Here is a 14,483-nt window from a genome sequence, read left to right on the forward strand (position 1 = left end):
CATGTGACTGAAAACTACTTACGTAATTTTCACTAATTCTACTGAGATTTCTTTCAGAAAAAAAAATACACCACCCTCACTGGAGTGGTTAGCCCGTTAGTTATTAGGCTGATAATGTTCTTTACAGTTCATCTCAATATTTTTGAAAATAAGTCTTGAAGTCCTGTTTTGATTGAAGATCACAGTAAATGTCTAATTTTTCAGTAATAGTTCCCATATACCAGTGGATGTGGACATAAGTGGGCTACAAGTATGCATCACTTACTTACCCTGAGCCTCTTGGAGTAACTTGTGCATATGAGTTAGTATCTGAATCATAACGCAGCTTTTAGCTGTGTTACCCATAAGTTGTTCATTAGAAGTGGCTTGGTACCCTTTTAGCTTTGTCTGGTTTAGGTAAGCTTATGACAAGAATCACAGAAGAAGTGCAGCTAGAGCTCCTTGAAACACCAGAGCCTGTATTTTGCTTTAGAGCATCTTGGTACAGCCTAAAGAGTAATTCACAAGTTTTGTTTGACAGAAATGCAGTGTTTTGAAACAGCCATAAACAGGTAGCTGTTCGTTTAATCCATTTTTGGAAGGTAGTTCAACAGAAAAGTAAGAAATCATTCAGAAAATTTGAAAACTGAGAGAATGGTGCTGATGAATGTCTTAAGTCATGCAGTATGGCACTCATCCCCATTTTATTTTATATTTAATTATGTATGCAAAATGGAAAATTCTAGTAGATCAGACCCGATTAAGGGTATGTTATATCTCAGTGGTTAGGTCACTCTCCAAGCATGTACAGGAATGTTAAGTCTTGCTCTGAGTAACTGCACAAAGGTTTTCTTACATCACTGATGAGCAACCAGAGTAACAGAACTGTCACCTCTTTTGTGAATGAATTCAAAGTTGTCAGTGGAATCTTGCTTTCTTCTCATGTATTTGTATGCCTTTGGACTTTTTAAAACATGTGAAATGGAAATGTTTTGTGGGACTCAGAGTGGAAAAAATGGAGATGAGTAAAAATAGTCATTGATTGAGCCTTGGACAAAAAAAGGGGTGGTGGGAGGGGGACGATATAGGTGGTTCTACGTGTTGTGTTTTGTTTTTTTTTTCAGTTGTGTTTTGTGTGTAGTTTTATTGTTATTTATTTCTATTAATGACCTGAAAATTCAGATAAATGTAGCATTCTAAAATTCTGGCACCAGGACCCAATGCCAAAAATTGCTCTAAAAAAATAGTATGGAAAAAAGAAGAAAGCTAATATTTGTGCTTTCCCTAGAGGGCAGGTGGATCAGTTGTTTAGGCAGCAGCAAAGCAGCAGAGAGCTGATGTCCTATTCGTGCACGTAGGCAAGCAAAGAGCAATACAATGTGAAACCACACAGCCTGATGCTGGAATGGCCACACTTTGAGCAGAGTTGGTTTGGAAAACCAAGCTTCAGACCCAATGCTTCAACCTGTTTATTGTCATAGCAGCTCTCACATTGCCTTTCTGCTTTATACTTAATTTATGAAACATGTATGGACTGTTGCCATTTAGTTATCTTCTCAGGTTTGTATTACACCCGCCACATTTGGCCTGAAACTCACGTGTGGGTTCCCAGACACTACGCATCATTTGTAGTTATACTTGACTGTGGTGGGGCAGAAAATGGACAGATCACTGAGTAAATTACAGGTTTATATGCAAATGCTCAACAAACTGTGTGAGAGGATGTGGTGGAAAAAGAGGCTGAAGGTTTCAATTTTGATTATTTAAAGCTTCAGTAAGAAATGTCAAACTTCCCTTACTCTTCCATTTCTGAACTAAAATTGTTTGGTTACTTCCATCAAGATCACTATTCATTGAGGAAGTAGTACATGTGCTGTTTGAAAGGGGCTCTTATTTAACATCTCCCCTTCATGTGATTGTCTTTCTCAAATGGTTAGAAGTTAATGCTACTAGTGTCTTGTTAATCACACTAAAATTTCAAGACAAAAATGCTTTAGAAGTGGCAGGAGGTCGTGGGTGATAAAAACCAATATCTGGAACTTGGTTTTGCTTCGCAGGAGCATTTGCACTTTCAGTCATCCCAGTATGACCACTCCTACAGTTGGAGAAATTGGGGATATTAGACCTATTTTGCTATGCTTCACACTTAATACCAAGTCAAAAACAAAAACAAAAGCCCTTAAGAATTGGGCAGGCCATAGTGGACTCCTTGCAGTACTAGGACTAGCTCTGCAATTCTTCAAACTGTGACTGATTTTACCTTTCCAGGAGATCGCCTTAGAAATATTCTTCAAAAATGGCTACTCCAGATTTCTTGTATTCCATGACAATGACCGAAATAAGATATTTAAGAGGTAATCACTACTTCATAATATCACATGAACATCCAGGTTATAGTCTTTGTCTGTTGCCCCTGTTTATCCCAGCTTCAGATATCTGCCTTTGTGCTGCCCCAGGGGCTCTTTCTTCAGTTTCAGCTCTTGTTCTTTAATGGATTAGATGTAAAGCTATGAAATTTTCCTTTTGCTGACTTGTGAATTCTTTGGAGCATTATATAGCCATTGATTTATCAAGGGGACTAATGCATTTGTAGAGCTCTTCTAGCACCCAATGGTGTGTTGTGGAATATGTCCCTGCATCCCAGGGAATTGCAATCTCACTGAGAGCAGAAATCTGCCTCTGCCTCACTTTACGGTACTGTGGGAAAGTACCGTAAACTTTCTTCCAACACACAAAGTACCATTAGATGCTTTAAGAATAAACTGATTTTGTATCAGTACTTTGTAGTCTGACTCTGATTTTGTATCCTTAGTGTGGTGTTAAATTTTAACAATCGAATTTTTTATAGGAAAGACTTTTTTTTTCCTTACGTGCTTTTTTTTTTTGATGGGCAATTACATTAGATTCACTTACTGTTCTTTATGAAGGAAAAATACCTCAATATGTAGTATTTCCTTTGGTAAATTCTGCAGCCTGGACTGAGGACTGTTACTGTTAGTTTCCAAGCAATCATAGAATTTCCTTGTGCTCCTGAAATCACTGAACAGTTTCTAATGGAGCATTGCTTAAAAAGCCAATGCAGATTTATCCACTTTTCCTTTCTAAACTGGCTGCATAGTGTGGCTACTTGGAATTACCAGATCCTGCTCCAGAGCCAGCTGCTTTGTTCAGTGCTTATCTTTGCTGTCTCTTGGCTCTGAGATGCATTTCCTGAGGTTGTCTTGCTGAGGCAGTTCAGGATAATGTTTTCATCCTCAGCTGACTGTCTTGCCCCTTGGCTGCAGGTATCAAACCTATGTATCTCAGGGGTTTTATGTCTGATATAATAATCCCTCAGTGAAGGTAAACATGAATGACTGAGACATGCGTTGGTATTCCTTTCTGTCTTTTTTTGCCAAGAGGCTGGTAAATGTCTGAGAGGGTTCTCTTTCTCTGGGTTTAATTAATACCATCTTAAACAACCTGATCATAAGGTATAGCCCTGTATATCAATTCAAGGCCCTATCTGGGAGACAAACTTTTTATCCAGCCTATAGGCACTTTCTTAACACTACATGTATGCTTTTCCTGTATTGTCTCACAGCTGGGTAGGTGAAATACTGTGACATCCTTTAGGAGGAAAGTTGCTGTTAAAATATGGCATTATTTAATAGATTATATGCATATATAATTTTATGTACATACGTAATGTGTAAAGGTAACTGTTTAAATGATTGTAATGTTATCTTTTGTATCTCTGTAGATTTTGCTCTTTCCAACCTGCTTTGAAGTCAAAGGGGGTAACAGAAGACTCCTTGAATATAAGGTAAATACAGGGAACACTGGATAACAGTAGATAACAAATGCAACTGTGTGAATAAGTCATACCTTAAAAAAATGCATCTAGAAACTTAGCTGTTTGTGCCCTCTGTTTTAAAGATTCAAATGTGTCCCCTGAATTCTGAAAAGCATTCCAGTGTACAGCATCCATAATATGAAGGCAAGAGGAATGTGCTAAGTAGCTGACTGGGCATATTTAATAATTATTACCTCCTTAATATGACTTTATTGGTAAAGTCTACACAGATGGTTACTGTGGGAAAGAGAGTCAGTGTGGTGAGGTTAGAGAGGTAATCCATAATGTTTCTGCATAATGGCCTCTTTATTGCACGTTTAGAGCAGACAGTGACTGATGTGCACACGGACGTTTTGGCATGTTACAGTAATTGTGCAGTGGAGATTCCAATTTGATGTCCCTCTGTTTTACCACTGCAGGAAAAGAAAGCTTTCTTCCAGTGGGAGGTGACAGAGCATATTCTGTGCTGACCTTCAGTTACTTAGTTTTAGAGACTATTAGGACCTGCTTCTAAAGCTGGGTATCTTTAAATGAAGAGAACTGCAAAAAAAAAGGGAGGTGGACAGCTTTTTTATTAGTTTTCACCACATTGTATGGGATGTGGCCTGTGGAGTGCTTGGTAGATTTCAGGGATCTTCACCTTTTAATCTCCAATGCTCTTGGTTATCCTTCGCAGTGGAATTGGGAGTAAGGAGTAAAGGGAAGCTGAGCTTCTTTGAGGGGCTGGGTATTATGTTCTTTAACTTGTTCATCTTGTCTTTCTCACCCTGACATGTCTTCAGGCAGGAACAGCACAGGTCTTTCTCTTGTACTAAGTAAAGCGTTTCTATGCGTTTGATGGGGTCGACAAACTCTTCTTTTTTTATTGAATCAGGGAAAGGGTTTCTTTCTGCATTCAGTTTATTGAGCTTGGGGAGTTTTTTCACACTGTTTGGGATGGTGGTCAATAAGTTGTCAAAGAGACCTAATTCCTTAAGTTCCTTCAGGGCCCCAAGGTTGCTGGGGATGCATTCAAGACAGTTCAAGCCAAGGTTGAGAAAACGCAGGTTCTTGAGAAGGTGCAACTCCTCTGGCAGACTTTTAGTTGTCAGCTTGTTATTGCAAATATTCAGGTAGAAAAGGTTCTGTAGTGTACCTATTGTCTTGGGCAGCTCTTCAAGCTGATTACTGTGCAGGTCCAGCCAGCGCAGTTTCTGGAACTTCTCAATGCTGTTTGGGATCTTTTTAAGCATGTTTCTGCTCAAATCAAGTTCATCCACATCAGCCAGTTTCAGAATGCATTTGGGAAAGGTGGTGATACCCATCTTGCTTAAGTCAAGACGGCGCCCTCCGTCATAAGAGATTCTGATAGAATTTTTAGCAATTTTCAAGGTAATTTTTTTCCCTTTTGGTCCCTTTGCTTTCCCCTTGGCCATATCTCTTCAGAGAGAGGAGAAACACACCAGAATGTGGATGAAGTGTGGGAATCCCAGCAAAGCCTTTGAAAGCAGTTGCAGTTACTTCCTAATTAAAAACAAAATAATGAGTTAGTCATGAATTAGCATGTGACCAAAAGTCTCTTCAGAAGTTTTTTTTTTTCTTTTTTCTTTTTTTTTCTTTGTTTGTTTTTATTAAGGGTCAGGACTTTTCAGTCCCAGGGCTGCAGCTCTGAAAGGTTTTCCTGAAAGAAGTATTTTGAGTAGGTAAAATTCTAATTATTAAAAATGTTATCTTACTGCATCATAACACTTGCATTGCACTATACAGCAATATAAGTATTACAAGGTGAAATTGGAAATATAAGTGGGAGAAACTTGCTGTCTTTCATCCCTAGGTACAGGTTTGAGCCCAGCATGTAATGAAACTGAACAAAATGTGTTGTTACCCATTCACTGTTTGAGGACCTGGCTGAAATGTATGGGTCTCAATTCAGTCCTTGAGGACTGCATTAAAAGAAGCCATCCAAAATAGTGCTTATTCTACCAGACCAACGGGTTGCCTTCTTTTCAGGCCTGGCATCTGAGGATAGGTTTGCTAAATGTCCTGTTTAGTGGACCTGAGACTTGAAAAATGAAATGTTTAAAGTGAATGATTAAGAGCAGTTTGTTTTTCGTTTGTTTTATTTTTTATGCAACTGGGATCTCGGAAACCTAGTGGGCTCCCAGGTTTTGCTTGCAGTTCTCACATTTTCTACAGGGCAGACTGAACAGGGAGGGGGCAGTCAGTGTTTGTGCTGCTTAATGATATGTTAAACCAGACCTCAGTCAGTGTCTCTGTGCTCCTAAGGACAGACTGTGGATATTCTAACCTTGTCTTTCCACACATGCAGTGGGATAGATGGACTCACATGGTGAGGGTGCCCTGCCCTTAAAAAATATATGTAGGTGTTCTGGTCAGAATTCTGGTTATTACTGATGCTAAGCACATGGTATGTGCTTTGAATTGAGGCCTGCATGAGTAGTAGTCCACTGTAGTCTTATGGTTGGTGACCTGTCTGTATACTTGAAGGTCATCAAATATAGCCAATAGTTAGAGCTAGTGACAGAAGATTCCCTAGAAATGGATGACAATGTCCCTATCAGCCAGAGAGCTGAGAGGAGCATGGGTTAAACTGGCTAATCACAGGGATGGTCTTGGTGCTCTGACATTTAGTTGTGAAGAGACAAATCACAGCTTTGATGAATGATTGCAACAAAATATGGATTTGTCTACAGTACATTTCCATTTTAGAAAGACTTCATTACAAACCCTTCAGGCTTTTTGGCTACTCATTAATCATGTGCAAATACATGATGGGGAAGCTGAGGCTACAACTATGGCATTCAGCTCCTTTCAATTACATGCCATAGCCAAAAATGATGCAAAAACAAGTGAGATCTCTGCCAGTTACTATCTGTCCTCCTGGGAGCTCTGTAATGAGGCAAGTGCTTCTAGAAGCAGCACAGTGGGGTCAGTCTTGCCTTGAGAGTATATTCCAAAATTTAATCTTTCTGTTATTTATTTATAAAAGGACTTAAACACAGTTAAATCTTTCACACCCACGTTTCTGTCTCTCACCAGTAATTACGGGGTTATATTACTGTTATATCTCAAGGCCTCTCACCTTTTGCTATATTTAATCTTACTCGGCTATATTTAAGCTTACTGGGCTCCAAGGGCAGTGTCTATGCTATTTCTTCCATTGAAGACTGGGAACTGAGGCACAGAAATACTCTACTATGGAAAATTATGCACTTCTCCATCTTTGTGGATGTTAGCTTAAATAATTTGACCAGGATTGTGCAGGAAGTTCTGGAGACCAAAACAATAGGTTGTTTTAATCACAATTCTCATATTTTAAGGAGTTGATGGAAAAAGATCTTCAGGTCAACTGCATTACGCTTTGGCAGGAAATACATTTTTTTTTTCTAAATTCAATATAATAATCTTTTAAAATGCTTTTTAAAACATCTTTAAAACTCTCAGAAAACATTTTATTCAGTTTCTAGTGATTTTTTTTCTGTAACTTTTCATTGAAAATCCAGAGGAAGGGGATGGGAGGAGTGCTCTGCTTTGATCCTAAACAGTTTCATTTACATAGATAAATAAAATCAGCCTTTTGCGAAGCTCTCTTAATGCTGGTTCCCAGTCCTGATATTACTCTGTGCTGTGTGTACCTGTGAACACTAGAGGGAGCCTGGTGCAGAAGGTTGAATGCTGAAGGTAGGAGGCTGGTAAGAAGCAGCAGTACAATTTAACCTTTTGGGTACTTCTCTATCAATGACCCTTTGCTGACTTGTTATAAAATTTGAACCTAGGCCCTTCAGATTCTTAGAAGTCCAGAGAGGTTATTAATTTTCCTGAAGACAGATCACTTAATATGATGCATAGCATAATGCCCCAGACTTTAAAATGATTTAACTACTTGGGTCATGCCTCTTTGAGTTGGATTTTTAAAAATCCTACCTTGGACCTCTAAGATGCACTGACCAGGAAAACATGTGTCCCTTCACTGTGCTGACATTTTCCAAAGGCTATTTTCTTTGGATTAAAAGTAGTATTCAGGTTTCAAATGTATTAAAAAAAAAAAAAATCAGTCTTGGAGACAGGGATTAGCATTAGAGTTCTGCAGAAACACTGCACAGCACCAGACAGCTTGAAGGGTATGAATAGCTCTCTTGTCTCTGCATGCTTGTAAACTAATTATCAGTGTTTCGCAGGGCTGTCGCTGGAGATAATGGAGCTTACTTAGCCGTGTCTCATTTTCTTTAGCTCTGCATAAGAAGGCTCCAGTTCTGTAGCCACTGGTATTAAAAATTCAGGAATTGCAGGAGCCCTCCTTGCTGTAAATTTTAATTATGCCTGTTCAATCTCATGCTCACAGTGCATCTCTGGTGCTAGCAGAGGGAAAGGTACACGTGTGACCCACTGCCTAAGAAATGGTGGTGCCAAGAGGAAACTCTATGTGTAGTTTTCTCTAGACACTGACACTCTGAGCTGCTGGCAGGCCTTTGCCCAAGGATGAGGGTGCTGCGTTTCTAGGTTGATAAGGTCTTGGTAAAGAAGATCTTGACTGGGAAACTCTTTCCCTTTATATCCATACCTGGCAAAGTCTTTAGTCTGGACTGGACTTTTAAAAGGCTAGAGCTTTAGGAATGTTTCACAGGTCCAGAGCTTTGAGGCTGACCTGATAGAGAAACTACGAGAAAGTCCATGTCTATTGTATCACACTGCCTGTGGTGCTTTGTGTTGCTGGGAACAGACCTTGAGCATCAGGACTAGGGCTGTGAGGCAAGAAAGGTTTGCACAGGGCCCTGCCATGACCCACTGTAGCTTAGGCCTGCCATAAGAAGGAGATACAATGCTGGAAAAATACAGATTAGGACCCTAGTGCACAATCTTCCGCCTGAACCTTTCTCTTTCCTTTCTCAGCCTAGTGCTGGCAGGAAGAGACAGGCCTTCTATCAGTGACACTGGGTGTTTCAAGATCTCCTCTGTGGTTCTCCCTGTTCTTTTCCTCCCCTAGGTTGCTGCTTCCTACTTCACTGCTCCCAAAGCTGTACAGAACCATCCTGATCCCTTCTTAAACCAGCCTGTGAAGAAAGTTTTCTCTCTCTCCCTCTCTCCCCTCACTCTGGAAGAGTGGGCTTGCCTGGTCCAGCAGCACCACTCTGTGATCAGGAGGTCAGCAAGGTGACATGTTCCAGCTCTATGGAGATACTTTCGTGTATAGCTTAAAACCCACATTCATGCAGTGAATGATTTTGCATGAAGCCAAGCGGTTCCAACCAGGGGAAGATTTTATTTCCTTGCTTACAAGCTTGTTACCACTTTGTTGTTGGATACGACCTGTTGTGGAAGAGAGATTAATTCACTGACTATCTTAGATGTAGTCTCTTGCTAACAGGCTGTTTTAGACTAAATCCTACCATGAACAAATAGATACTTTCTTTAATTTTATTACTTTTCTAGATGACTTCAGAGCCACTGTGCTATCACACAGTGCAAGGTCACTTATAAAACCAGTGCCCACCAAGGATAAACAAAAATATTCTTATCTCAGCAATTCTGTCAGGCTGCCCCCCTGCACAAGGTCTTACCGGCTAGCAGCTAGGAGGACTTTAAAAGCCAGGGTACAGATGTCACAAGCTGATAGTTTTTTTCAGTAGTGTGGGATGAGCCTTCATGGTCTGTTACCGTGTAGTTGTCCTCTGGTCTGCTCTTCCTTGAGTAATGAGTTAGTCTTTCAGCTCGTAAAACAGGAGAGTGCAGGACAATTTCCTTTTCAGAGGCCTGTAAATACTGAATCGTACTTCCTTGAAGGAAAATGGCAGCCCTTCAAGGAACTGTTGTGTATGTGAGTGTTGAGGGGAAAAGGGTGGTAAAACGGACTTCCCCAGCTACAGTGCCTCTATTCAGTTCTCTGTCCACAGCCTGTGAAACTTTTGTTCCTAAGCAACAGCAGTGCCAGGTCCTTGGAGATCATTAGCATAATGTTTGGTTCCAGCACGCAAGTTCAAGCTGGAGGGAAAAGAGCTGAACTGCATGTAGTGCCTGGAAATGTTAGATTTCAAATTATGCAGAAACAAAAAGCATCTGGACCTGGTTAGAGGCTGTTCATCAGCTTTGTTGCCTTATCTGTCCATTTTAGTCATTTGGCTATTTCATTTTACTTGGCTGTAGCACAGTGTGAAATGCCTGCACGTTTATGTTTGAACTCACAATGTTTGTGATACCATCCTTAGGACATGCCAGACTGGATAGATACAAACTAGGAGGAGGTTAGTTCAGCAGTGCAGCAGAGAGGCTATGAGCTGCAGTTTACGTTCGTCTATCTGTGACCCTTCAAAAGTGCAGCTGTTGCAACAATTTCCTCTTATGCCATGTGAATTTACTAGATTTTGTCTCTGTAGCTGCAGCTACCAAGCTCTTGCTTTTAGTAACTGGTTGCAATACTTCCAAAATATCTAGAGAAAAAGAATTATTGAAGGGAAATGGGCTTGTGTACCACCTATTGCCAAGAAGTACACAGAAATGATTTATTTACTCAGTGTCCTACAGAAATGCCTATTGTTTTCAACTGTAGAGAAGAAATTGTGTGGTCCTACTGTAATATTTCTGTTTTTAAAGCACAGAGCAAGAATATTCAGAAGGTAAACTGGTACAATTAGATAAAGAGGACCCCGCACCTTTGATCAAAAGTAAACTAACCCAACACTGAGATTTGAGAGACTGGATTGCTTCACAGGGAAAGATGGTGTTAGAATAGAATAGTTTTGTTGGAAGCGACCTACAGAGATCATCAGTCCAACTGCCAGGCCACTAAAGGGCTAGCTAAAAGTTAATGATGTTATTAAGAGCACTATCCAAATGCCTCTCAAACACTGACAGGCATGGGGCATCAACCACCTTGCTTGGAAGCCTATTCCAGTGTTTGCCAACCCTCCCAGTAAAGAAATATTTCTTAATATCTAGTCCCCGTTAACCTCTTTGTCATTAACTTTGTTTAATAATAAGGCTTGTACCTAAAATGTGGTTTACTATGAAGGAGATTTTCTCATAATATTTTTCCTAATTGCAGACATTCTTTAAGGAAGGTGGGTTTTAGGAGAGCCTGGGCACTGGGCACTGTTTTGTAGACTTCGGAAGTCTGGAGGATGGAAGACAAAAAGAAAATGAAAGTAGCATTGGGAAATCTAAGAACCCAATGAAGTTTATTGGAATTTTAGTTTTAATTTCTGTGGGGGCAAAATCTTATCCTTTGAGATTATTTTATCCTTTGAGATTGTCTCCTCTGCGGTGAATCTCCAAATGGGTTGAGGTTCACCTGTTTCTAGCAAATGGAGGGCGCTTGCTATCACAAGAGTGAGATCATAGCCTGATGTTAATGGAAAAAAGGGATTAATAAATCACTTATGCATACTGTAACCAATGGTTGTCATTAGTACATATGCTTATATTGTGCTATGGCTAGTAACCTACAAATACCTTATAGATTTACATATGAGGGTACTCCTGTTAGATATGCGGGTACTTCTGTTGGTTCACATAACTTCACTTTCTCTTGAAGTTTAGTTATTTACATTTAGGAAGCACTTTTCCTATTTCTTTTTCAAACCAGACTTCTGTTTATTTATTTCTAAATGCACTTACCATGATTGGATAGCTGTTGTGGTTGGATAGCTGTTGATCTACTTTGTGCTTTTGCTGAGCTTCACCTAATGCAATTAATGGATGGGACCACTGGGAGTTGACAAAGGAGATCTTGGGACTTGGAGCGGGGAGCATCTTGTCTGGACCCCTGAGACCCAGAAGGGTGCCTCTTTCAGGGAGGATGACTACACTTAGCCTTGTGTGTTTTCATGAGGTGTTGAACACATCAGCCTCTCTGTTATATAGAAGCTTCCACTGAGAGTGTTTTGTTTTGGCTCTTCCGGAATCCTTATTATTGGGTTAGGGCGTGTGACAAACTAAAATAATGGTTCAGGAGGGGTTGTTTACAAGCACTTAACTACTGCACATTCAATAAAACTGTAATGATCATAGACCATGATGCTGTTTTATTTAGGTCTTTGAGGCTGCTTTAAGACTAGCTTTGTAAACTTCTAGTGTGATCCAGTACAGAGCACAAGAATGCAAAATAACAGCTAGTTATTCCTGTAGCAGTTTTATAATCTATGGCTAAACTGATTCCTTTAAGCTTCAGGAAGTTAGTAACTTCATCTGTGAACTGACACCTCAGGGTTAGTGTAGAGCTATATACTCAAAGGGAAAAGCAACTTCTACCACCAGTTATGTTGCGTCATATCATTAACCCTGTTTACTTTGGCAGGTCAAAAGTTTCTTTAATCCAGAAGCTGTTAGTTGACTCAGTTTGGTCTCTTACAGTAGACATGAGCAAATTCATGGTCTTCAGATACTGACATACCTGGTTTAGCGTAGTTGAAATGTTACTTCTGTTTGCACAGAACTTTGACTCTTTCACCTTTTCAAGTGAATTTCTCTGTTTAGTATCTCCTTTTGGCTGGTTTGTTTTTATTTAAAGTTTCAGTAAAAGTTGCTCTGTATTTTGAGAACAAATAAAGTGCAGGAAAAAAAAAGCTATTTACTCCTGTTTTGTTTTGATTTTTAAAAATAAAAGACTCCACCCTACTTTATCAGAACTACATTTGTTTAAAAGTGCTTTATGCACAAAGAATATCTTTCATATGGAGACTGAGACACCTTTGTTTTCAAGCCAGTGTTTTCAAAAAGCATCAGAAAAATAAGAACTTTCAAGAATAAGTCTTCAGAATATAGACAGTCTTAATGGTACCTGTCACTAATATGCTAGCTCTGCAGTAGGATGTGAATGAGAGCACTGAGCATTTAGCAGAATGGCTTGTCTCAGAACAGCTGTGAAGGTTACTGTCCTCCACTGTCCCTCTGCCTCTGCTACAGGGTTGCCTTCTCTCCCTTTTAGTCAGCTTGTAAATTTTTTTAGCTTACTATGTGGCATCACTGCCACCATTTGCAGTGATATCTTAAGGCAAACAAAATTCATCTTCCACACCACCACCCTAATTTCTCATTTTTTTTTTCTATTAAATATCATACTTCAGGTGGTGCTTCATTCAGGAGCAGGCTGGCAAGTAGCTTAGCCCTCCTTGTATAGGTAGGGAGGGGGACTGCCAGTGACAATCTCATCAGTCATCTGAAGCTGGCCAGCCATGTTCTGGCCAGACATAATCTTGCCACCTACTGAAAGCAGTAATGAAACTTTGATCCTGCAGCACTAACCTATTGACACTCTCTGATTTTGGAATGATTTGGTCAATGCTGAAACCTCAACATTCCGTAGTGTTGGTGTCCTCTTGTTTCCGTGGGATGACAGCAGGGGCTCAGGGAGCACAAGCATTAATGTATTGATTTTCCCTTATTGTTCTGAAGCAATTATTTCAATCAATGTCTGTTCCATACAGGAAACACTCAGGAGGGGAAAAGACAATGCTCCAAAAGTGGCAGGTAAACTAAATCTTGGCTCCATGTGGTTAAGCAAAGAATTTCATCACCTGTGTCCACCCACAATTATATATATGTCTGTGTGTGCATGCATGCCTGCACTTCCAGGCATAAGCTGCTCACTGCTGGAGGTGAGGTTATTGGCAAGAGGAGCAGAGAATTTACATCTGGTTATTGCAGAGATTTTGTTCCTACTGTGAAACATACGGTGTGACTGGCAGATTAAGTGTGATTTTACACACATTTTAAAACAGAAACCAAAGAGAGCTACCTAGTCAAGTGATTATTCACAGATCTGTACATCTAAATCAATGCACCTCTCTTGATTTCATAGATTTTATACTGAGCTGAGAGATGCATTCGCTCTCCTCTACCCCTGATCTTGGTGGCACAAGACACGCTGAAGAAATCTATACCCTCTTGTTTGTATGTAGCACTTTGTGCAGCCTTTCTGTACAGGCAGTTGTCCAGGATTTGCCAATGTACAGATTGCATGCATTTGGCTCTTTTAAATTGGGAAAAAGTTCTCTGTTATGCAAATACAGCATAAAAGCACTGGGTGATTATAGATGAATGCAAATGGCCTGTCTGAAGAAGAGCCAAAAAGAAGACTCAGATTCTGTTGAATGGACTGTTGTATAAGAGCTGTTGTGCTGATCTGAATGGCAGTGGGTGATTGATTACACTATTTATAATTTTTGTCCTGGTGGAGAAAGGAACCACAGAGCTCTGAGGCTGCTTTTGAGGCATGTTTTTCATGGCTGGAGTTAGGAGATTTTAATGTCTGTTTCCTTTCCCTGGCAGAAGAGGGAGATCAGCAACTTTGATTATCTCATGTACCTGAACACACTTGCTGGCCGCAGCTACAACGATTACATGCAGTATCCTGTGTTTCCATGGGTCCTTGCTGACTATCACTCCCAGGTCAGTGCATGCCGCTTAACAGCATCCTGTACTTTCTGTGATAGCAACCATGTAAAGGTTTGTTTTGTGATGCCACTGAAGCAGAAGGGCCTAAACCAAGGGTTCAAAATTTGAGACAGTTACGTTGAACTGTATTGATTCTTTTGTTGAATTGTATTAATTCTTTATAGATTAGTGTTCTCTTCAAGTCGGCATGCTGAGGTGAGGTTCTGCCTTGGTAAGGTGAATAAGCATCTGTCAAATGCATACCTAAGGAATAAGGAAAGATTGCACTGGCTTAGCAGGT

At 40.1% G+C, this 14,483-nt stretch overlaps 2 protein-coding genes across 2 annotated transcripts in view; one reads left to right on the forward strand and one right to left on the reverse strand.

Annotated features, from left to right (window-relative positions):
• The window catches only part of WDFY4 (WDFY family member 4), a 133,874-nt gene that overhangs the window by 91,532 nt on the left and 27,859 nt on the right, over positions 1-14,483 (forward strand). The window contains exons 46-49 of the mRNA XM_084290014.1: positions 2,248-2,333; positions 3,722-3,784; positions 13,234-13,276; positions 14,078-14,197. Of these exons, the coding sequence (XP_084146140.1) occupies positions 2,248-2,333; positions 3,722-3,784; positions 13,234-13,276; positions 14,078-14,197 (312 nt within the window). The remainder of the gene's footprint in view (positions 1-2,247; positions 2,334-3,721; positions 3,785-13,233; positions 13,277-14,077; positions 14,198-14,483) is intronic.
• LRRC18 (leucine rich repeat containing 18) lies at positions 4,441-5,229 on the reverse strand (the record flags this gene model as incomplete). Its single annotated transcript, XM_084290018.1, has 1 exon — positions 4,441-5,229. One exon carries the CDS (start codon positions 5,227-5,229, stop codon positions 4,441-4,443), a length of 789 nt encoding a protein of 262 aa, XP_084146144.1.

The sequence above is a fragment of the Netta rufina genome (assembly GCF_964035555.1).
Source record: "Netta rufina genome assembly, chromosome: 7".
Taxonomy (NCBI): domain Eukaryota; kingdom Metazoa; phylum Chordata; class Aves; order Anseriformes; family Anatidae; genus Netta; species Netta rufina.